Source organism: Mytilus californianus, unplaced genomic scaffold (genome assembly GCF_021869535.1).
Source record: "Mytilus californianus isolate M0D057914Y unplaced genomic scaffold, xbMytCali1.0.p SCAF_14, whole genome shotgun sequence".
NCBI classification, from domain to species: Eukaryota; Metazoa; Mollusca; class Bivalvia; order Mytilida; family Mytilidae; genus Mytilus; species Mytilus californianus.
In genome coordinates, this window is record NW_026262626.1 from 9,230,580 (window position 1) to 9,255,063 (window position 24,484).

Consider the following 24,484-nt stretch of genomic DNA (forward strand, 5'->3'; position numbering starts at 1 on the left):
TCAATTAACACCTGTGTAAACATCTGGTATATTCAAATACATTTTGCATGAAATTTACAAAACTATAAAATAGATTAGAAATTCTTCAACAGTACTGGGAAATGCTTGGAAAGAAATGTCGTCTCCACAAAAAGTAAAAGTCATTCAAATATTTTCTTATTATATTGAATAACCATTCTTTTTTAATAATAAAAAAAATTCTTAAATTTTATAATTAGATTATATAATTTAGATATAGTTTACACTATATAATATGCTACATAAAAGTCATCAAGACACAAACAACAGTCAGGGGGCGATACTAAACAAGTTAATTTTTTTTAGTTACTTATAATTTTTTTTCGTTTTTAAAAATTATTTAATAACTCAATAGTTATTTTAAATGTCAATAGTAGCATGGACTAAATGTAGTTTTTAAGAATTTTATATAATTTTATTAAATAAAATTAAGTATTTATCAAATGTGAGATAAGTATAGAGATAAAAGGTTACTTTAAAAATAAGGACAAAATTATTACTTTTATAAATTATTTTATACATCTTTGAAAAACTTAGTACTTATAATTATTTATGGAATATATGTTATTGTTTTAGATTACACATTATAAATAACTTCAAGTCTTAATTTAATCACAAGGTTCCATCTATTTATATTTGTCTACCATTAAGATTTTAAAGGAAAATGGTATTTTAATAGTCCCAAGAGGACAATCATTGACCCAGAAGGGTGCCTCAGAAAGTCAATAAGTGTTTCAGGAGGATTAGTTTTATATTTCATGGGAAAAATAACCAGATGTCTGTGAAAATTTGTTAAAGCTATTAAAACCTGTATGAATGGACACATATAAAAATGATATTAAAATAAGTTACTTATACATGAAATAGAAGTAATATATGATATAGCATCGTTTTTAACATAAATTGCCTAGGTAATTTTGAAAAATAATTGTTTAAGTAATATGCCCCTAACTAAACAATGGAAATATGTTTTTTTATATATATATGTAACACTCCCAAACGTGTCCATCCCCCCAAACGTGTCCGATTCCCCCAAACGTGTCTATTTCCCCCAAACGTGTCCTTAAAAGTTGATATCGCCCAAACGTGTCCAATTTCATTACCCCCAAACGTGTCCGATAATTGTTATTCGCCAAAACGTGTCCACTGTAAAACGCCAGAACGTCTCGCGTCTTTTAGCGCTAATGCATGTATGTTCTAAATGAAATCAATAACGTTTACGGCAATTCTACGATGGGGGACACAGTTGACTAAGTGGTCATTTATTAGCATTAGTTTGTTCAATACCGGTTGTTAATGATTATCATAATTGCAAATTTAATATGTAACATATGAATTAACTTTTGACTGAATTTGCTTATTGTCCAGTTGCAAGTATTTCATGCTCATTTAGAGCGAACATACAAATAATTCTAGTGCAGTTGAATTAATCGTTTACTATGTAAATTATTTTTTACTAATAAACTCCGATGATGACTTTTATATTAATTCAACGGCGGGCTTTCAGCAGAATTGACTTCCCTATTTTCAACAGTTCTGATATTTTAAAAGCTCTTCAAATCAAAAACTGGTTTTGCGGGTTTCTAATAAATTTTAGGTTTCGAGCATCACTAAAGACACACGAACAAGAGAAATAACGTCCAGTGCCAAATATTTCATGCATTATTTGAACGAAATCATGTTAACAATAAATACTGTAGATAAGTTCTATCATCATACCGGACATTTAGGATTGGGCCTAAATTTTTACGGTTATTCGGGATTAACACTAGTTGGGATTTTAATCTAAAAAAATTAAGAGCGAATAAAGACCAATTTTTCAATGACTCCAGTAAGAAACTACTTCAGTCTCTGTTATGTAATAGAGGCCGTTTTAAATAAAAGTTGCGGAAACTTAAAAAAAAAACGTTGCCTTCCAATATACAACTGATGGCACCATGAAAGAGTGAAATGCTACAAAGGTTTTAATGCACAGAGAATGGGACATAGAGGTATCTGATTTAATATCTACAATTTAACTGAGCCTGGATCCAACATAGCCGAAACTGACGCCCCCACTTTTAACTGCCGGTTTGAAAAAGACCTAAAGTAATTTATTTCTATTTTTTAATGAAATAGTAAAATGATTATACGTTATTGAAAAAAACAATAATTAAATAACCTACGTATTTATAATATGGACACGAATGATAGTTCCAGTAAAAGAAAAAAATTAAGCTTTATATGGACACGTTTGGGTGTTCATTAAAAAATGGACACGTTTGGGCGTTTAGACAAATGACACGCTTTGGCGCCCTTTTACATTTAGACATGTTTTGCAGTTCAGTGACGTCGTGTGGACACGTTTGGGGGAATCGGACACGTTTGGGGGGAAGGACACGTTTCTGAGTGTTACATATATAAAATAGCAAACTTAGTTCTTTTATAGAAAATTATGGCTACTTTAGGAAAAGTTGTAATTCAATATTGGAAGGCTGGTTTGAGGGGGTAATATCACCATTGTTTTTCCCCTAGTACGTCTCTGTTTAATTGACTTTTTTTTTAATTGTGTAGAATTCATCTTTGTTTTAAATAAAGAGATATTTGGCATGAGTAAAGTTTTATCCTGTCAATTACTACAGGGAAAATTTAACATAAAATTGTTTTTCCCCCATAAGTCTTTGTTTTTTTTGCCTTTTTTTTATTAAATGTGATGAATTTATCTATGTTTTAAATAAAGAGATATTTGGCATGAGTAAAGTTTTATCCTGTCAATTACTACAGGGAAAATTTAACATAAAATTGTTTTTCCCCCATAAGTCTTTGTTTAATTTGCCTTTTTTTTTTATTAAATGTGATGAATTTATCTATGTTTTAAATAAAGAAATACTCTACATGAGTGAAGTTTTATCCTGTCCAGTACTACAGTGAAAATACAACATAACTTTTCATTGCAGATAAGATATTAAACGTCACCAGAAGTTAACCAGTCAAATTCCTCTCCCCCTTTTTTTTCCTGTTTACCAGCTTTAGTAGCAATGTCCCCTTAAATTTCCAAAATATTTTATAGCAACACCAATAGAATTTTTTATTGCTTTGAAACACCCAAGATACATGTTAACGACCCAAAAAAAAACTTTCTGCAATGAAATGCAGGGTTAATTTCCAACAACTGTCAAATTAAATGGAATATAAAAAAATCAACCATTTCTGGCTTGAAACTGAATGTACTATATTTTGGTGGTTACACCTGAAAGAATTTTGACAATATAACGGAGTAAAATGAATGGATTTTAGTTCAGCAATCCTCTATTTCCTTTTCTCGAATGACTTTTTAATATATATAAACAACTTCTATCAAAAGGAAAGTAAAGCAATGTAGAGGAAGCTCAGTTAACGCCTGTATGTAGAAAGTCATTTTATATAGGCCTTTATCAGTACATACTATCAATATAAAACAGATCCTAAAAATACTAAAAAAAATTTCTATAAGATTCAAACTAGTAATTTTTTTTTTTTAAGCTTCATGAGTATAATTATAAAAAAAAAAAAATCATAAATCAAAGTTAGTAAGAATTTCAGGCATAATTATGTTCATTAGTATAGGACATTGTGGCAGTTGTTTGGAGTTGAATTAATTATTTTTTGCTTGTTTTATGTTATTTAATATTCAATTCATACAAGTAAAATATGATCACACAATTTAAAAGTAAATATTGATACAAGTCACTCTGCAGTCTGTCCAATAATACTGTTTAGAAATCTGTGTAGGCGCAAAACATTATTATAAAAGGTTTATATCACAGCATGATACATTATATAAACATTATTATAAGTTTGAGGGAATAACCCATTTTACAGTTTCAGTAGGGATAATTATCTTAGAGCATCCTCTTTTATGCTCCATATTAAATATTTTGTTAATATTAAAATGCTGTATGCTGTTAAATAAAAAACATCTTCAACAATAATAATTGATTCCAATTTTAAATACAGTTATAAAAAAATAAGATAGAAACAGACGATATTGGATTATTTTATATATGGTAGATAAATAATATTTGAACCCCTAAACTAAAGTGGTATAGTCGTGACTACCTATTGTCATGTTCCTACAGTCATAAGAGTCGTATGCTGAATCAAAAATGCTTTTAAGCAAACCAATTGAACTATAATTACTATACATCTTTAAATATTTGTAAGTGAGGGACCTAGAACATATAAGTCAAGTCTGCAAATTATTCAAGAAAATTGCCTGTTCTCTAGGCCTCAAACACTAAAACTTCTAAATTCCATTTTCCTAACTTGAAATAAATTATTACAAGAATTTTTAACTGCAGTTATAATACATAATATAAAATAACAGTATGTTTTAAACTGGTATTCAATTGACTTAAAGCATTAGGGTAATGAATCAAAATTCTAAATTTTAAGCAGACAGCAAAATAGATTGTGTAAATGACTTTTCAATTTTATGATAATTTGCTCTTCTGTTCACATACATGTATATAAATAGAAAAAGGAGGTTGATATGAAATGGAAATCTTGCAATTATCATTCAGGGATATCAAATGTAATTATGACTTTCTGCATTTTGATAAAGCTTAAAAGAGATACTAGAAAAAATAAGTTGACATTTTTTATACAAATCAATGTAATGAAGAACTAGAATTTAAAATAAAAGACAAAAGGGATTTCAGAACAAAGTATAATTTTTTGTTGTAAAGTTTTTGGTCCACTGAATCCATTTAATTATCATAAAAACAAAATCAAAAAATTTATTCAAGAAATAGATATAGAGGATTACTGAAGTAAAATCAATTTATCATAATTATTATATTGTGAACAGTCTTTCAACCCAGCCTATGAATTACAACTTTTTCCCAAAGTAGCCATCATTTTCTATTAAAGAACTAAAGTTTGCTATTGCATATAAAGTTTAACAAATGATTATAAATCTACTACCATAATATAGTTTTTGTCTTTGTTGACTTTTATGTTTAATTTTATGTAGTATAAATTTAATTAAGCTATATTTATATTTTAAATATAAAATTTGAGTATTTTTTTTTTTGCATTGAAAAAGAATGATTATAAATAAGCAAATATTTTAAAAACATTATCTTCCTGTGAAGACTTGATATTTCTTGCCAAGCATTGTACAGTACTATTGAAGAATTTCTTATCTATTTTATAGTTTTGTAAATTTCATTCAAGATTTAATTGAATAGACCAGATGTTTACACAGGTGTTAATTGAGCTTCCTCTATAATGCTCTATCTTCCTTATTATAGAAGTGCTATAGATTTGATTGACATCTTAATGGATCATGATAATTTTTATCACATAAACTGCTGAGAAGAGCCTACTAAAAAAGCTCCAAGCATCCTCCGAGCATGCTCCGAGCTTCCTCGTAAGAATAAATCTATCATCCCTAACAGCTGAATGGTTGTTAGTTGTATAGACTTAAATTTTACATGTATCGTGAGTTATGACATACCAATTTCCTTGGAAGTTCTGGGTTTGCTAACAATTCTTTCCAGACCTCTTGACACTTATTCAGGAAGATCTTTGTATTGCAGTCTTTCTCCAAATTGAATATCAATGGAGCATATCCAGTTGTCGCAGAGTGGAGACAGTTCACCTTATCAATCTCCATGTCTCCTTCTCCAGCAGAAATACTAGCCAAGTCAACGAACACCTTCAGTTCTTTCAGCCCAGCTGAAAATAGATATTGTGACAGGATTGCTTCCCTTAGATGATATAGTAGATCAGGGAAGTACTTCATTAGCTCAGTCGGTTAATATGCTGCCTTGTAACACAGAGGTCCCGGGTTCTAGTCCCGGAGGAGACAAGCAATTTTGTAATGAAAATCATGCTCTCTGGTTACAATATCAATATCCAAATGAACAAGTTTTTAAAGGACATGAACAACTTTCTGACCCAATATGTACAGTATTTTATCATTTATTTATTTTACATAAAACACTTTATAGACTAATTTATTAAGTTATTTTAACCAAAAAATGGCATATACTGTGGATTCATTATATATAATTAATGTTTGTGAGATACAAATTTTCATGGATTTCACTGGTACAGGTGAACCACAAATTTAAAAGTGCAACTTACTACAATTTTTCTATAGGCTTGGTTGCAAGTTTTGCAAGACCACAAAAAAAAATAACACGGAACATACCATGTTTCATTAATCCAGAAAAATTAGTATCCATGAAAAATAAATGAATCCACAGTAGTTAAATTTGTCTCCATTACCAAGTAAAAATGTAAAAACATTGCTGTAAACGAATAAAAGTAATGTAGTCTTTACTTCCCTTTAATTCTATGTAATTGATATTTTAGCATTAAACAGGTAAGAAAGCAGCTTCCTTTATGTCATGTACCAAAAAGCACATATGCGAACAAATATTAATTACAGACTACCTACATGGCATGGATTCTCTCAGCCAATCAACAAGCTGTTTACATCTTATAAATGTTTTCAAACATTCAGCTCTCTCTTTTTTAACTTCCCTTAGAATAGAACAGGTTTTCAGTAATGATTTGTCAAGCTTATTCATATTGGTGTCAGCTCCTTTGGTCTAAAGATAGAAAAAAATCAATGGTGGATTTCTAGAAAAAAAAACTGTAAATTCTACTCAGAGTTCTTTAAAAAAAACCTATTAAAAACCATCAGTTTAAGCATGCTTAAGAAAATTATTGGATACCTTATGCCACCAGGTTAATTAATATAATGCAATAACAGATAAGTTGCATACAGATAGCACTTTGCCAATAACTTAAGACAAACATGTTAGTCTTATATATAAAATTCAATTTACTTCAGTTTTATAAATATAGGTCAATACCAAGTTCCCTGATTTCCAAACATGTCAAACTGTTATGTCATTTCGTCTCCGGTGGAGAGTTGTCTCATTTGCAATCATACCACATCGTCTTATTTTTACATTGAAGGATACCTTAGCAGGGTCTCATTGCTTCCTAGACACATTTGGTTCACAAAAACACTGTTTTAAACAAATCAATGTCTCAGGTTACATTTGCACAAAAATTTCAAAATTAAAACATAATGCTACTCATACTCAATAAGAAAAGTGAATATATTGCTGAATTCTAGCTAGTGAGAAATAAATTCTAAGTAAGTCCTGATCCTGAAAATGAGGGATATTTTCCAAATTTAAGGACAAAATCAGAATAATAAATCAAATGATATATGGTTTATCTACTCGAAAATGGATCTATTAGAGACAGAAACTTGCAATGCAGGTTGACAATTTCAATGTTTTCTATATAGACTGCGCTTTGATGTCCAACACCCCAGCAAGTCATAAAATGGTTTTCCAACATCAGAGCAATCTCAGACAAATTTGTTGCAAGAAAATAGAATAGCATGCACTTGTTCTGAGTCTAAATATAAATTCTAAAACTGATTCCCCTCCCACAGTTAACATATTCAAACTTACAAATTTGCATATTGTGATGATTTGATTAAAGTCTCCCTGCAAATCAAATGCTTTTACCACTTCTAGTATTGCTTCAGCGCCAAATTCGCAACTTTTCAAATTTCGATATTTTTCTACTTGGTCAAGTCTTTCATCTACCCATCTTGTATTTCCTTCCCTTTCGAGTAGGGTCAGTTCATCTCTCAAATTTCCAATTTCTGTATTTCTGAAAAATCTTTCAAATTCAGAAAAAAACAGATCTCCCCTTTTCAGCCTCTGACAAATAGTTTTCCATTGATTTGCAGTAGGTTCCCAAACCTCACTCAAAACTTCTTGTATAGTAAGTTTTCTGTTTTTTTCTTTCTTTAATTCAAAGCCGCATTCTTCCCACAATTTGGTAAAAAGAAGTCCTCTACTACATTCTACTATGTCTGGTAGAATATCTAGTTGGTCTTGACTTAGTTCAAAGACTTTGACAAATGGCCTATGCCTCTCTATATCAGTTATTTCATCAAACTGTAAGGTCTTAACAAGCCGGTTGATAGGAAATGTACCTAAATCGTCCAATTTTTTTATCTGATCCTCCATTACAGTGGTGTTGGCTGTAAAAGTTTAGCAAATTTTATATTATATCTAATTATATTCCATTACCATGCATAAAAAGTTTTTAAAATATTGGTAAATGGGAAAGATTTTGCTAGCATAAGAAATTATGATCTCCCACTTAGAAAGTAATAAAAACTGTTACCTGATACTGTTTACAATTTCAGAAGCTGGGAACCATATTAAGATATTAAAGCTTTAATACAAACAGCATACAACAGTTTGGAAAATGTTATTACACAGATTATTACTAAAATATTTTTTGATTATGGTATGCTTAATAGATATTTCAATTGAATTTATATTTTCATATTCAAAACAATATTTGAATGCTTACCTTTACAATAGATGCAATAGGATAAGAATTCCTTCACTATTTTGAGTGTTTCTGTATAAGCTTGTAATTCCTTTTCCCTAAGGTTCAATGTCATCATTGTAGCTTTAACATTCACATCTTTCAAAGACTGTATTGTTTTCTGGAAGTTCATTCGTTTCTCCAGAATTATTTTTATGTCTTTGACCATTATTTCCCCTTTGAACAGCTGAATAATAGCACCATTCAAAACCTTGATGGAGCGATCCAAAAGGTGGAGAGAATCTTCTTTCAAATGTTTGGAAAATTTGTCTGGCAAAATCAAATTGAAGCAACATAACCACATAAAATTAACTTTCATGTCAAACTAATGGTTTTAAACATGGACAGCAAAACACAGTTATTTTAAAGTAAAAATTGGATCATAATTGCAACTTACAACTTTATATGTTTACCAAATATATCACTTTGTTTTGGTTTATAAGAATAAGAAAATGGAAATGGCATGATAATATAATATTTAAGCAAGTCTTAAATTGTTTTTTGATTGATGCAGAAGATTTTCAGAAATAAACTGGTTGTTGAAAACAAATGAAATAGCTCTTGTGATAAAACACGCTGAAATGTCTCGCCTGCTTTACTGACCATTGATTATATGTTGATAGTCTTCAATATAAAGTTTTACTACAAGTATCACATCAACTTAACATGATCCAAGAAAATGAGGTCAAGGTTAGATAAACATGTACACCTTACAATCATTCCATACACTGAATATAGTTGACCAGTTGCTTACAGTATACAAGAAACAGACAAAACCACGAAAAATTTATAATTAACAAATGAATCATGAAAATGAGATTAAGGTCAGATGAACCCTGCCAGACAGACATTTACACCTTACAATCATTCCATGCATCAAATATAGTTGACATATCCCATATAGTATCTAAGAAACAAACTTTACAAGGAAAACTTATCATTGACCAATTAACCATGAAAATGAGGTCAAGGTCAGATGATACCTGCCAGAAAGACATATACACCTCACAATCATGCCATACACCAAATGTGGTTGACCTATTGCTTATAGTTTAAGAAAAACAGACCAAAACACAAAAAATTTAACGTTGAACAATGAACCGTGAAAATTAGGTCAAGGTCAAATTAAACCTACCAGACTGAGATGTACATCATAAAATATTTCCATACACCAAATATAGTTGACCTGTTGCATACAGTATTAGAAAAACAGACCAAAACACAAAAACTTAACATTAACCACTGAACTCTTGAAAATGAGGTCAAGGTCAGATGACACCTGCCAGTTGGACATGTACACCTTACCATCATTCCATACATCAAATATAGTAGATCTATTGCTTATAGTATCTGAGATATGGACTTGGCCACAAAAACGTTACCTTGTTCACTGATGCATGAAATGAGGTTGAGGTCTAGTGAAAACTGTCTGACAGGCATGAGGACCTTGCAAGGTATGCAAATACCAAATACAGTTATCCTATTACTCATAATAAGAGAAATTAACATTGCAAAAAATCTTAACTTTTTTTTCAAGTAGTCACTAAACCATGAAAATGGGGTCAAGAACAATGGACATATGACAGATGGAAACTTCATAACATAAGGCATCTATATACAAAGTATGAAGCATCTATGTCTTCTACCTTCTGAAATATCAAGCTTTTAAGTATTTAGTTAACGCTGCTCTGGGATCACTATCCCTATGTCTCGCTTTCTGCGACAGAAGTGGTAGGTGCGACAAAAATTATATAGAGTTGACCACTTGAAAAAAAACAATAAATGATTTTGGTTGTAGTCTGTTTTAAAAGTGAAAAATCTATTGCAATTCATTGTACTGTGCATGTACTGATTTTGTGTCATGGATGGATAATTAATATCCTTTGTTTATCTATTAAAAGCATAGTTTTCTTATATTACTCCATCCACCTATAAATCTTATCCTCTAATGTGACCTATATCAGTCTTATCTTAAGAAAAAGACATTGCCATAACAGCATATTATTCTGACATTAAAAATTTATTACTAAATACTTAACACATTAAGGGATTATTTACTTAGTATTACAATCAATACATACAATACATTTCAATGAATGTTGGGAATGATGCCCATGTAACAGCATGCTCTAAAATTTGATGTGGGTCTCTGGTCTGAGTTTTTTCCCAGCTACGCTCCAAAACACTATTAATCAAATCTCCCATTCTCATCACAACTCGGTCTTCTCTCATGATTTCCATATCAAAGTCAAATTCATGAATTGCCTGTATAATGAAATCAAGAGAATTATATTATTGAAACTCCATGCAGCTTCCATAAAACTTGTGAAAAAAATGCTACCAGAAATGTTTATATTAAGACATAACTTATGAAAAATGCCTATTAGGGCCTAAAATCTTTAGCAAGTTATCTTTACAAAATGTCTGTACTACCATCAAATTATATTTAACTCATAATGTACCTCTAATTGTAAATATTTATCTATTCTACTATTGCATTATTTTTTTGGGGAAATATATGACACTAGCACAAATAAATTTGTGAACTGGTTATGAAGAGCTTCAATATATGTCCTTACTACAAACAGACAGAGGAAGAGAATGTATCTATTGATGTGAGTGAAAACATTTCCAAAACACAACACTCTTATCAAAAAGGTGAATCTACATTAAAAAGATCTGTTTTAAAGTATGAACTTTTCCTTTCTTTTTGTATTTAGTTTAATTTCAAAAGATAGTTTTATGATCCAGTGCTGAGTTTGATGAATTCCAGTTTGAGGGAAAAAATTTGCAAACGAAATAGATCAAACATCTAACTTAGTTATAAGTTCTTTTTAAAGATGTTGCACAAACCTTGAAAGCAATCTCACTCAACATAGCCTGTATGGTACTTTCAAATTGTTCATTCTGAATCAAATAAATCTTTATCAAGGCCTGACTTGAGCTCTGTAATAAAAGTGAGTAAAATCACATCTATAGTCATTCATTAATTTACTGATGGTTGCAAAAGGTTCTGCAGCAAATTTTATACATGTCAAATTAATGATATATATATATATATAAGATATAATACAGTTAAAAGACAACATATAAAGAAATTGACCATTTAAAGAAAAAATTTGGTTGCAACATAATTAATTTCCTTCAAGCTTTGAAAAATCCATTTATTTTATTATATAAAAAGTAAAAGAATATTTTGGAAAATGTAATTCATTATTTTTCTTTTTCTCTTATTTCAATATCAACTCAACCTATCTACCTAAGCATATTTGACATTGCAGTACAATACAAGTCTATGTAAAAAACAACTTTACCACTCTTTGTAACTCCATCTTCAATTGCTCCTCCACATATTTCATGTAACTGTCTTTAATATTCCCTTTAGGTACTTTGACTCTTAGGGCAGCATTCCAACGCTTAAATGTAAATTTAAAAATACGGACGGTTTTTTTTCTTCTTGTACAACACATCTATGAATAAAATGCTCCGCAGGGCGCAGCTTGATACGACCGCAGAGGTCGAACCCTGAACAGTTGGGGCAAGTATGGACACAACATTCAAGCTTGATACAGCTTTGCATTTGGATTGTGATTAAATATTTGACACAGCATAGGTTTCTGACACAGAATGAATGTGGTCTAAGAACTTAAAAATTTTAAATTGGACATTCACCTATTATGGTCCAATATCCAAAATCTAAATACATGGTTAGATTCAGCATATCAAAGAACCCCAAGAATTTAATTTTTGATGAAATCAAACAAAGTTTAATTTTGGATCCTTTTGACCTCAATGTGGACAAAGTTGATAACGGTGCCCAAAAAATCAAAAATCTAAATACATGGTTAGATTCAGCATATCAAAGAACCCCATATATTCAATTTTTGTTGAAATCAAACAAAAAAAAAAAGTTTAATTTTGGACCCCGATTTGGACCAATTTGAAAACGGAACCAAAAATTAAGAATCTAAATACACGGTTAGATTCGGCATATCAAAGAACATCAATAATTCAATTTTTGATGAAATCAAACAAAGTTTAATTTTGGACCCTTTGGACCTCAATGTGGACCAATTTAAAAACGGGGCCCAAAATCCAAAAACTAAATACACGGTTAGATTCAGCATATTAAAGAACCCCAAGAATTCAAGAATAAAACCCCATTGAAATTGGTCAAGAAATAAGCAATTTATACGAAGTATCTTCTTTTGCACAATACTGTGCAATTAAATATTTCTTGCTATTGCGCAATACTGTACAATTGACAATTTCTTGCTATTGCGCAGTATTGTGCTATTGGATATTTCTTGCTATTGCGCAATACTGTGCAATTGAAGATTTCTTGCTATTGCGCAATACTGTGCAATTGAAGATTTCTTGCTATTGTGCAATACTGTGCAATTGAAAATTTCTTGCTATTGCACAATACTTATTATATAATAATTTACACATCCTGTTTGGTGTGTATCTCCTACCACATCATTATTATTTGCTTTTAAATATAAATCAGAAATAACCAACTTAAAATGGAAAATTTTAAAAGAAAAAAAAAAGGAAAAAAAGAAAAAAAAGGAAAAAAAAAAAAGCCCCCCCTCCCAAAATTTTTGAACCTCCTTATGATTCATCACCCCCAAACTCAATCCCAGCCTTCCCTTTGTGGTATGGTACCTTGCAGTACAATTTCAGAGAGATCCATACACTTGAACACAAGTTATTGTCTGGAAACTAGAAAAATGTGTTTTTTGGCCCCAAATTCCTAAACGTTTAGGGCAATTACCCCCAAACTCAAACCCAGCTTTCCCTTTGTGATATGGAACCTTGTAGTACAATTTCAGAAAGATCCATACACTTACACACAAGTTATTGTCCTGAAACTAGAAAAATTCTTGTTCTTTGCCCCTTTTTGGCCCCTAATTCCAAAAATATTGAGGCAATTACCCCCATCATCAATCCCAGCCTTCCCTTTGTTGTATGGTACCTTGCAGTACAATTTCAGAGAGATCCATACACTTGAACACAAGTTATTGTCTGGAAACTAGAAAAATGTTTATTTTTGGCCCCTTTTTGGCCCCCAATTCCTTAACGTTTCGGCAATGACCCCCAAACTCAATTCCAGCTTTCCCTTTGTGATATGGAACCTTGTAGTACAATTTAAGAAAGATCCATACACTTACACACAAGTTATTGTCTGGAAACTAGAAAAATGCTTGTTTTTTGGCCCTTTTTTGGCCCCTTATTCCAAAAATTTTGAGGCAATTACCCCAAAATCAATCCCAGCATTCCTTTTGTGATATGGAACCTTGTGGTACAATGTCAGAGAGATCCATACACTAACACACAAGTTATTTCTGGAAGTTACAAAAATTTCATAGAGATCCATTCACTTAAACTAAAGTTAGAGTGCGAAAACCAATGTGTCTTCGGACAACGACGACGACGACTACAACGACGACGCCAACGTCATACCAATATACGACCAAAAAAATTTGTTTGCGGTCGTATAAAAACAAACCAATGTAAAGTAGGTATATAGTATATTTTTATGATTGAATTGCACTGGTTAACTTACTGTGATAACATTAGCATTGTGCATTGGTAATGTATAGAAAAATGCACAAATGAGAAAGTGGTCTATTAATTCATAAGTTTAAATTCAAAATCATGACACAAAAACTGATTCAAAGTAACAGCTATTTAAATGCTGTTTTTTAACCGAAAGTTAAAGTGATACCTTAAACAGGGAGTCAAAGATCATGCCTCACTGTACGATCAAAACAGTCCCTAGTACCAGTGTAAGAGTATGTCATGAATCCTGAATTTGACTCTTAAAATTATATTTTGTCCTAAATCACTCCCATTCCAGGAACTGATACTAATACACTTGAATACATAGAAACAGAGAATGGAAACAGGGAATGTGTCAAAGAGACAACAACCCAACCAAAGAGCAGAAAACAGCTCAAGGCCACCAATAGGTCCTCACCGCATGGTTAGATAGAAATTATATTTTTCTATTAATACAAGAGTTGTATAAAGATTTGTTAAAAGATAAATAAACAGCTGCGCCATGAGCGCATAATACGCCCGTCGTCTTGTGTGTGAATTTTTATGCAATAATCATAAATAGTTTCTGACATACAGCGCGACATGCGAAAACCCCCCTTTTTTTACAAAAAAACTCAATATCTCTAAAATAAAACTTTGATTCAAAACCAAAAAGTATACAGATCTTTAGATTAATATAACTAAGAAGTGTGTAAAATTTTAAGCAATAATCATAAATTGTTTTTGAGATACGGCGCGACATGTGAAAAACCCCTCCCCCTTTTTTTACAAAATACTCAATAACTCAAAAATAAAATTGTGAATCATCACCAAAAAGTATACAGATCTTAAGATTAATATAAGTAAGAAGTGTGTAAAGCTTTAAGCAATAATCATAAATTGTTTTTGAGATACGGTGCGACATGTGAAAAAAAACACACACCTGTTTTAGTTACTAAGTCCCGTAACTCAAAAAGTTTTAATCTTATTTTCACCAAAAAGTATACAGATCGTTTGACCATCATAAGAAACAACAATGTTAAGTTTCATGAAATATGGATAAGTCGTTCTCAAGTTACGGTGCGACATGTTTACGCCGGACAGACAGACGACATTTGTATACCATAATACGTCCCGTCAAATTTTGACGGCGTATAAAAACAGATCATTTTAACAGGTACTATATAGTACTTTCAAATTGACAGAAAAAGGCTGGAAATGAAAAATTTAAAAGCAGATATCCAGAGATCCTCTGTAAAGAGGAATAATTCTTTCTCAAATATAATTCTAGAAGCAATCTAAAAGCTTTTTTTTTTTTCTTTTGATAAAAGTTGATGGATTACAATTTGAAGATACGGGTAAGTAGGTAGGAAATCTTCTCTATACTGGTAATTTTTTCACCTTGAGTGTATGAGCAGCCATAAAAGTTTTTCATAAATCAAAACTAAAAAAAAAAGGCCAATAAAAACCTTGGATAGGCATTTTGAGGAATAAAAAAATATTGTCATTAAGTAGTAACATGATAAACACCACTGCATTGAAAAATATATCATTTTCAGATATTACCAGCTTGCCTAATTACCTCCAGATAAGCTAATTCCTCACTATAAAATGTTTGATTAGACAGATATTTAGAGATATCAAATCTCATTCGTTCAAACATCTTCAAATGACTGTCTTGTGATACTTTTATATCTTTTATTTCCTTTGATTTCCAATCTATTTTTTCCTGTGCTTTGTCATACATATCTAATGACACAAGGAATGCTTCAATGGCAAATACAGCAATATCTCTGTTCATCCTGTACTTTAAAGTTTCTTGTAGAACATCACCGGATATCCTGCATGATCTCCATGCATCAGCAAAAGTACTGAAAATTAAATAGAAACTTAATTACTACAGCAAACATCCTGGCATTGAATAAAAGGTCAGCTCTGTTTTAATACTATTACTTTGATTGGATTGTAAGTGTTGCTGTCTATTGCAGTTCATTCAAAATTCTGACCAAATTGACTGTGGTTCTACAATGGCAACACCAGGGGCGGATCCAGCCAATTTTAAAAGGGGGGTTCCATCCATATGTCCCCATTCAAAAGCATTGTTCATCAAAAAGAAGGGGATTCCAACCCCCTAAATAACCCCCCCCCACCCCTGGACACTGAACACTTAGAATCAAGTCACTGTAAGAGCTATTCAAAACTAATTACAACCATTGAACCATTGAATTAATACTTTCTAGAGTAGAAATTCTTTTTATCAAAGGTAAAACCATTTTGTAATCTAGATTTTCATCTAACTATTTAAACATTGGTATCCTAATTCATTGCTATGCTTTTGTGCCAATTGGCATTTCATTTGCGCCAAAATAATCTTTCATTTGCGCCAAAATAATCTTTCATTTGCGCCAAAATAATCTTTCATTTGCGCCACAAACCATATTTCATTTGGCCAAAATTAATAATTTCATTTGTGCCAATAATACAGGTAAATACAGGTTAATAGTATAACAAGATTGCAAAAATGTCTCGCCTTCTTTACTAAACCATTGATTTTATGTTTATAGTGCTATCACATAAACTTGATCCAAGAAAATGAGGTCAAGGTCAGATAAACCATATGAGAAATACATGTACACCTTACGATCATTCAATAAACCAAATATAGTTGACCTATTGCTTATAGTTTCTAAGAAATAGACTTAACCAAGAAAACTAAACATTGACCAATGAACCATGAAAATGAGGTCAAGGTCAGATAACCCATCTCAGACAGACATGTATACCTTACAATCAATCTATGCATTAATAATAGTTGACCTATTGCTTATAGAACCTAAGAAACTAAGTTAACCATGAAAACTCAACATTGACCAATGAACCATGAAAATGAGGTCAAGGTCAGATAATACCTGCCAGACAGACATATACACCTTACAATCCTTCCATTCAACAACAAAAATTGACCTATTACTTATAGTTTATGAAAAACAGACCAAAACACAAAAAACTTAACACTGAGCAATGAACCGTGAAAATGAGGCCAAGGTCAAATAAAACCTGTGAGACCGACATGTACAGCATAAAACATTTCTATACATCAAATATTGTTGACCTATTGCATATAGTATTAGAAAAAAAGACCAAAACTCAAAAACTTAACTTTGACCACTGAACCATGAAAATGAGGTCAAGGTCAGATGACACCTGCCAGTTGGACATGTACACCTTACAATCATTCCATACACCAAATATAGAGGACCTATTGCTTATAGTATCTGATATATGGACTTCACCACAAAAACTTAACCTTGTTCACTGATCCATGAAATGAGGTCGAGGTCAAATGAAAACTGTCTGATGGGCATGAGGGCCTTACAAGCTAGGCAAATACTAAATATAGTTATCCTATTACTCATAATAAGATCGAAATTAACATTACAAAAAATCTGAACTTTTTTTTCAACTAGTTACTGAACCATGAAAATGAGGTCAAGGACAATGGACATTTTACAGACGAAAACTTAGTAACATAAGGCATCTATATACAAAGTATGAAGCATCAAGGTCTTCCATCTTCTAAAATATAAAGCTTTTAAGAAGTAACAGACACCGCCGCGACACCGCCAGATCACTATCCCTATGTCGAGCTTTCGGCGACAGACGTCGCAAGCTCGACAAAAACCAGTTTTATTTAAAAGAAACTTTTAATGACAATTTTAAAACACAGTTTTTGATTGCATTATAAAACATATTCCTTCGAAATCAGTCATTGTAACCATATATAAGAAAACTGGTAAAATTTGAAATCTATAAATACAAAAAGGCAAAAAAAAATTAATCAGTTCCTTCAGCTGGTTGATAATGTATTGACTTTAAAGATACCTCAATTTATTACAAATTTCTTCAGTGGTTTAAAAAGAAATTTTCAAAACAAAAGATTACAAGATTTAGAGGCAGTGAAAGATTGAAATAAGTTGCATATAGATATAAGAAGATGTGGTATGAGTGCCAATGAGACAACTCTCCATCCAAGTCACAATTTGTGAAAGTAAATTATTATAGGTCAAAGTACGGTCTTCAACACAGAGCCTTGGTACACACCAAACAGCAAGCTATAAAGGGCCCCAAAATGATGTAAAACCATTCAAAAGGGAAAACCAAGTGTCTAATCTATATAAAAAAACGAGAAACACTTATGAACCACATCAACAAACGACAACTACTGACCAGGGCTTCCAAAATTATTTTTAGCCAGCCGGACATATTATATATTATCCCGATTTTAATCCCTTAAGACTAAATAAACAAAAGGCAATTATGGTAATCAGTTGCCGAGTTGGCCATCCCAATGATTGACATTAAAAAAAAAACGATATTAAACTTTCTTTGATTCAAATACGAAGTTCTGACATAAGCTGTTAAATTGGCAGTGCATCATTCGAAGTGTGCAACATCAGCGTACTTATATCTGCCTTAGACTCTTTATTTGTGCAAAATAATGTTGTTTAAAACTTTACTTTCGTTTTAAAATCTAATACTGGATGTTATCGTGAAAATGGTAAAACATGGACCAGAGACGGTTATGTAAATTCCCTGTACGTTTGCAAAGCATGAATGAGTGTAAGTAGCTCTTTCTACGTTATTTCTTCAAGAAAATATTCAAAATAAACGTGAGATAGAGGTATCGATGACAATTTAAGCATTTTTTGAAGAAATTAGGATGCATAATTAAATTTCACAACTGCCCACATGCGCACACGTGTACTAGTTCAAACAGAGACATGTCTCTGGTTCAAACAACATGGTTATGACGATTTTTCATTTTCACCTTTTTAATTTTTTATCAAATCATATTTGTAAACGTATTTCTGATAATTTAAATCTTTTTGACTAAATTAATTAGATGCAAACTACTGAAATGTAAGAAAATAACTTTGAATAGACTGATCAATGTCCGGTTCAAAATAGTTTACCTGTCACCTGAACAGGTAAATTTCAGCTGTTTGACAACTAATTAGCCTTGATTAAAATGAGAAGGTATTGAAGTAGGGGTTGTTTTGATAGTACTTAATGATCATGTCACTTTTATGACCGGAAATGTGTGGCTGTTAAAGGCAAAAGGTTGGGTCAAAAAGATTGTGAATTATGTTAAAATGACTGTCTCTTAAGAAAGCCTTGAAAACTAAAAAGTAGATGATCGTTTCATGCTTTGCCCAGCCTGACTTTTACCGAACATTATACAAATGTCCAGAATATATGATCGTTTTGGAAGCCTTGTTACTGACCATCAGATTCCTGACTTAGGACAGGTGCAAACAAATACAGAGGGTTTAAACGTTTTAATAGGTACCAACCTTCACCCTTATCTGAAACAATAGTCTAACATCACAACATAGAAAGATGCACTATAAAATATCTATTGAAATGGCTTAACTCAATCAAAAGACATATTAACACAAGTGAACATACACTGAACGAATAAATTTGATCCATGACACAATGTAAATACAAAATCAATAAAATAAGATAGATTTAAAAAAAATTTCAGAAAAACAACCATAACCTTGAACAAAATGCCGCAAAATAGAATAATGTACACAGGTAAATGAAAATAATTTTGTTGTTAGGTATACAGTATAAATGGAGAACGGAAATATTTTTTACAAAATAAATAATTTTGTTGTTCATAGTATGAGAACAGAAGTGAAAATTTATAGTCATACCATACACTTATCAAAGCTGGTATATATTAAAAATAGAGAGACAAGATATAACCCTAAATAAGTAAACATTAAATAACAAAAAAGCATTAAAAATTGTATCAACAGGTCAAATTAACAAGAAAGTACGATTTGAGAGTACTCACAGTTACTGGAAGCTAGTTAAAAGCCAAAAACAATTAATAATAAAAAATCATGCATCAGAGACTAATACTAATACTAATGCATTAATACTTGCAACAAATGATCAAACAATAAATTACATGCACTTACACATCCTTTGGTTCATCTGAGAAATTCTGAACTATAGCTTGATTGAACAGCATCTTTAAATTTGCCTAGAAAAAAAAAAACAACCAATACTTTCCAAATTATCTTTAACATAAAAACAGTCAAATTCATATGTGAACCTGAGTAGTCATCAAGAAACGTTTTTTTTATTGTTAACTCTTCAAAGGGCTAAATCTGGAACATTTACTTTTGCAAAAGTGAATATCATGCTTTATCTGCATTCCAAGGTACATCATTTTTTCTTTTTCTTTCTTGCCTTCTTTATTTCAGACAGACATACAGCAGTACAATTTGCAGACAGATTGATAAATCAGTGATTCTAAATAGGAAAATACCTCTAACTTTTCTTTTTTATAGCTTGTTGAAGTCTTTATGAAGTAAAAAAGGACTGCAAGAATACAGTCCGAAGGGAAAATCCCACTTGCAATAAGATTAGGTATTTCTTCCAGTTTTAAAGCAGCTATAAATGATCTTGGTAGGTAAAAGTCCATCTGGAAGTATGGTATTAACTTCTTCAATACCAGAGTAGATGATCTGAAAATAAATTATGCTTTTTTATTTCTTTACTATCATACTTTCTTCCTTAATTTTTCTTTATTTTGTTGTGGTCAAGAGTGCCTTTTAGACTATATCCATCCCTAAAAATAGATCAACTTTACCAATACCAAATTTCACTTTTTTAATTGAACCCTAAGTACTGAAAATACATAGAAACGTCACAATTTGTGATGCTCTTACAATTAATTAAGCTTGACTAATCATCTTGGGGAGGTGGATGCACTATTTCTTGTTCCAAAATAAGTTTATGGAAAGCATTTTTATCTAAAAACAAGAATGTGTCCATAGTACACGGATGCCCCACTTGCACTATCATTTTCTATGTTCAGTGGACCGTGAAATTGGAGTCAAAGCTCTAATTTGGCATTAAAATTAGAAAGATCATATCATAGGGAACATGTGTACTTAGTTTCAAGTTGTTTGGACTTCAACTTCATCAAAAACTACCTTGACCAAAAACTTTAACCCATACATGTGATTCTTCCGGCGGGAGTCAAAATCTCCCGCTTTTCAGACCCTCTTCCGTCCCTCCCGTTAAAATTTGAAATCTTCCGCTTTTTGAAAATGTCAACCTCGTAAAATTTTCATTAGACATTTTTGTTTACAAAATCGATACGGACAGAGAAAAAGTCCGAGAAACTCAAAATGATATGGGAAAAGTCCGAGAAAAACGGAAGTTTCCTGTAATGGATTTTGTGTCAAAAGTTAAAATAGGTAAAATTAGCCTGAGGTGTTTAGGATTAAACTGTATATACAACAATAAATAAAAGATAATAGGCAATTACCTAGTGATCAACTAGCTAGTTTAAGACACAAGCTAGGTTGATTAAAAGTAAAATACTGACAAAGGATTAAATTGTACAAGTTGTATAAACAACGATTTAATTTGATGCTGTTGAAAACATGGAACATTTACTGAACCTCAAAGACAAATGAAATCAACTCAAATATGATATTTATGGCTTGTTTTCTATCCAAGCCAATGGAATACCTATATAAGTACAGTTGTCTTGGACTATTCTAAAATTTTAGAATTTGACAAAATGCAAACCGTATTTTTATATCACCAAATACCCCAGCAGCAAATAAAAGAAGACCAAGTATCTAGCCAAATTCAACTCTGCCTGGTGATCTGATTTCAAATGATGCAAATCCAGTACCAAGGGTCAAGACCATGCTTACTACACTTCATGCAAAGCTGACTGTGGTGGCCCTAATGATTTGACCAAACTTATGGGGACAGCTACCCACCAGCAAGCCTACAACTCTATCAATTTAACACCTTCTGTTACAAGCATGATCAGTAGTGGTACCAAAGTTGACAATGTAGCTAAATCAGGGGTACTTTTTGCCAACTCTGTATGATGGCTGATCGCTTTATCTTGAATTATATATAATGAATAAATATTTGAAAACCCCTTATCTATTTTTATCAAGTAAAAATGGATATGGAGTTGTTGAAAGGTATGGAATTATTGTTCTTTTAACAAACAAAAAAAGAAGATATGCAGTTTAAACACACTAAAAAACCATTGCGTACGTCGATAAATAGGTCGATAAAAAATCTCCAGTTATGAAGCCCAAAGTCCAGCTGAAAATTTACAAATCTCCAGTTGTGGCTTGACAACTCTGTCACATGTCTGTTAACCTGAAGCGGGAGAGACGGACGAACGAACAGACGGACGAATGAACGAATGAAGGAACGGACGCACAGACCAGAGAACATAATGCCCATAAATGGGGCATAAAAAAATACTGACAATCTTTAGACTGAAAATATCCTTTTTGTGAAATTCTTTTTTGTTAAATGGTTGAAATGAAAAAGTCAACAGAAAAAAAAAACAGATTTTGGGTATAAATATAGACCTCTTTATCTTATAGTTGAGACTAAAATTCAAATCTGCAAGTTTAAATTACCTGTCCCATGGAAGTGTCTTTGCTTTGAAGTAGTCAATATCATTTCTATATTCTGATATTCCCCACCATTCAGGCCTCATATCACCATGGTTCACTGCTGCTGAGGCTTGTTGAAAAGGTGCACATTTTCCTTGTAGAAAATGGAGAATAGGCAGGCAATATGTCCAGCAAGGATTAGATGTATTACTAGCAATTTGTCTTGACAAAGTCAACACAGATTCGGTTACTTGCCTGAAAATAAATATATATCATTTTTTCCTAATAATTCCTGGAATTATTTTTTCATTATACATGTACCCTCATTTATCTATTTTAGAAATATTTAGGCAATATTGAAAATAATACTATTATTTTGTTAGCAAAGAAATATTGAATAGTGTTAAAAATCTATGATATTTTTTTTAGTTAAATACAATAATCTGCTAGACTTTGCCAAGGTTTTCTAGATTTGGGTCTTTTTTGGAATTCCATTTTTTGTATAGACAATTGTCAGTGATTTTTTTTTTAAATTTTAGGGGTGTATTATTGGGTTGCTGTCAGACTGAAGAAAAACCATATCTCAGTTAATCATAAAATCTATTTTTTTATCAATTTCTTAATTCTATCATCCATTTACTATAAAATTTACTTTTTTGTTGTTGGAAAAAATGATGAAACTGTGTCAAAATCACAGGATAATTTCTTCTGGTCATCAGGCTTGGGCAGCAAACTTTCACATAGCATACTCCTAGCTGAGTCATCTAACACTATTTGGTACTCTGATACAAGGTAAGATATGGTTATAGATGTAACCATATGGAGAACCTGCTCCTCATTGGTTATATTTTCTTTTGTGTTCAGTATTTTCAATAATATTATAATATCTGGATGCAGTATCTAAAATAGGTTGTAGAATCATTTTAACATTTATAGATAATTATAAGTTAACAGTATTCTTTATTGTACATTTGGTCACTTTCCTTTCATAAATGAATGAATTAAAATTATTGTATTTCTAATTTTTCCAATACGTCATTTCTGGAATCATATCTTTTACCGGAAAAGATGGTCAATTTCGCACGCCTTTATGACATCAGTTACCAGATAGAAGGTGCCTTTCAGAATCATCATTCTGTAGGGTAGTATGGAAATAATTAATGTTCCGTAAGTACGTAATCTTAATTCCCGTAAGACTGAGGGAGGATGACCAGCTTATTAGATTTAAATTTAATTCTTTCTTGCAACCAACTATTAGTTTTCTTCCATTCTAAGAAAACCTTTTTTTTAAACTAGATGCATATGAATTTCCTAGCTGCAGCCTTATCAAGAGAAATTTATCTTGCAGAAAGAAACAAATTTGATCAGTAGGTAAAAAAGAACTCCAGATCTGCAGGCATTAACTCATGTAAGGAGTCAATTGACAGTTTTGGCTATGTTGACCAGTAATAGATCTTGTCTTACTGATCATTTTTGCTGATATAAGGTTGTCTCTTTTTATAAAATCTTAAAGATTAAATGCTAAAAAAAATAAAAAATTAGTAAAAATATTCATTTAGAAGCAACTGACAATTTTGGCCATGTTGATTTATTTGTAGATTTGGTTTTGCTGATCACATGGCTGTTTTAAGTTTCTCTATTTTTTATTATAGTTTTTTATAAAAATAAGCAAAGACATAAAAATTTAATGTCAATGCTTTATGCAGCAAAAATACAAGAAAATGTTCTATCAAACCAAACAGATTGTGATTCTATCAACAAATCTGGCAGATATTCTAGCTTCTCAGAATCCAATTTTAGTAAGAATTCATGTCATTTGCAATAAATATTAAACAATGCTCTATAAAGAGGCATTGAGTTTAATTCTAAAACATGCATTCTTTTCTAGAAATTATACCATAAAACAAGATAACATATTTCCTCATGTGGTAAACATTAATCTTTTAGAAAATCAAGTTAATCATAAAGCAATGACAATAAAAGAACAGAGTACCAATGTCCCCTGCTTTGCACATATTTTATATTTCCAAGCGGCATAACTCTTTTAAAAAAAGTCGATC

General features: G+C 31.3%; 1 protein-coding gene across 1 annotated transcript in view; it reads right to left on the minus strand.

Annotated features, from left to right (window-relative positions):
- The window catches only part of LOC127724150 (E3 ubiquitin-protein ligase rnf213-alpha-like), a 157,531-nt gene that overhangs the window by 109,920 nt on the left and 23,127 nt on the right, over positions 1–24,484 (minus strand). The window contains exons 10-21 of the mRNA XM_052231026.1: positions 23,077–23,324; positions 22,449–22,679; positions 20,309–20,507; positions 19,956–20,020; positions 15,545–15,833; positions 11,733–11,834; positions 11,272–11,364; positions 10,500–10,683; positions 8,401–8,688; positions 7,482–8,062; positions 6,446–6,599; positions 5,498–5,718 (exon numbers count right to left, since the gene is read on the minus strand). Of these exons, the coding sequence (XP_052086986.1) occupies positions 5,498–5,718; positions 6,446–6,599; positions 7,482–8,062; positions 8,401–8,688; positions 10,500–10,683; positions 11,272–11,364; positions 11,733–11,834; positions 15,545–15,833; positions 19,956–20,020; positions 20,309–20,507; positions 22,449–22,679; positions 23,077–23,324 (2,655 nt within the window). The remainder of the gene's footprint in view (positions 1–5,497; positions 5,719–6,445; positions 6,600–7,481; positions 8,063–8,400; positions 8,689–10,499; positions 10,684–11,271; positions 11,365–11,732; positions 11,835–15,544; positions 15,834–19,955; positions 20,021–20,308; positions 20,508–22,448; positions 22,680–23,076; positions 23,325–24,484) is intronic.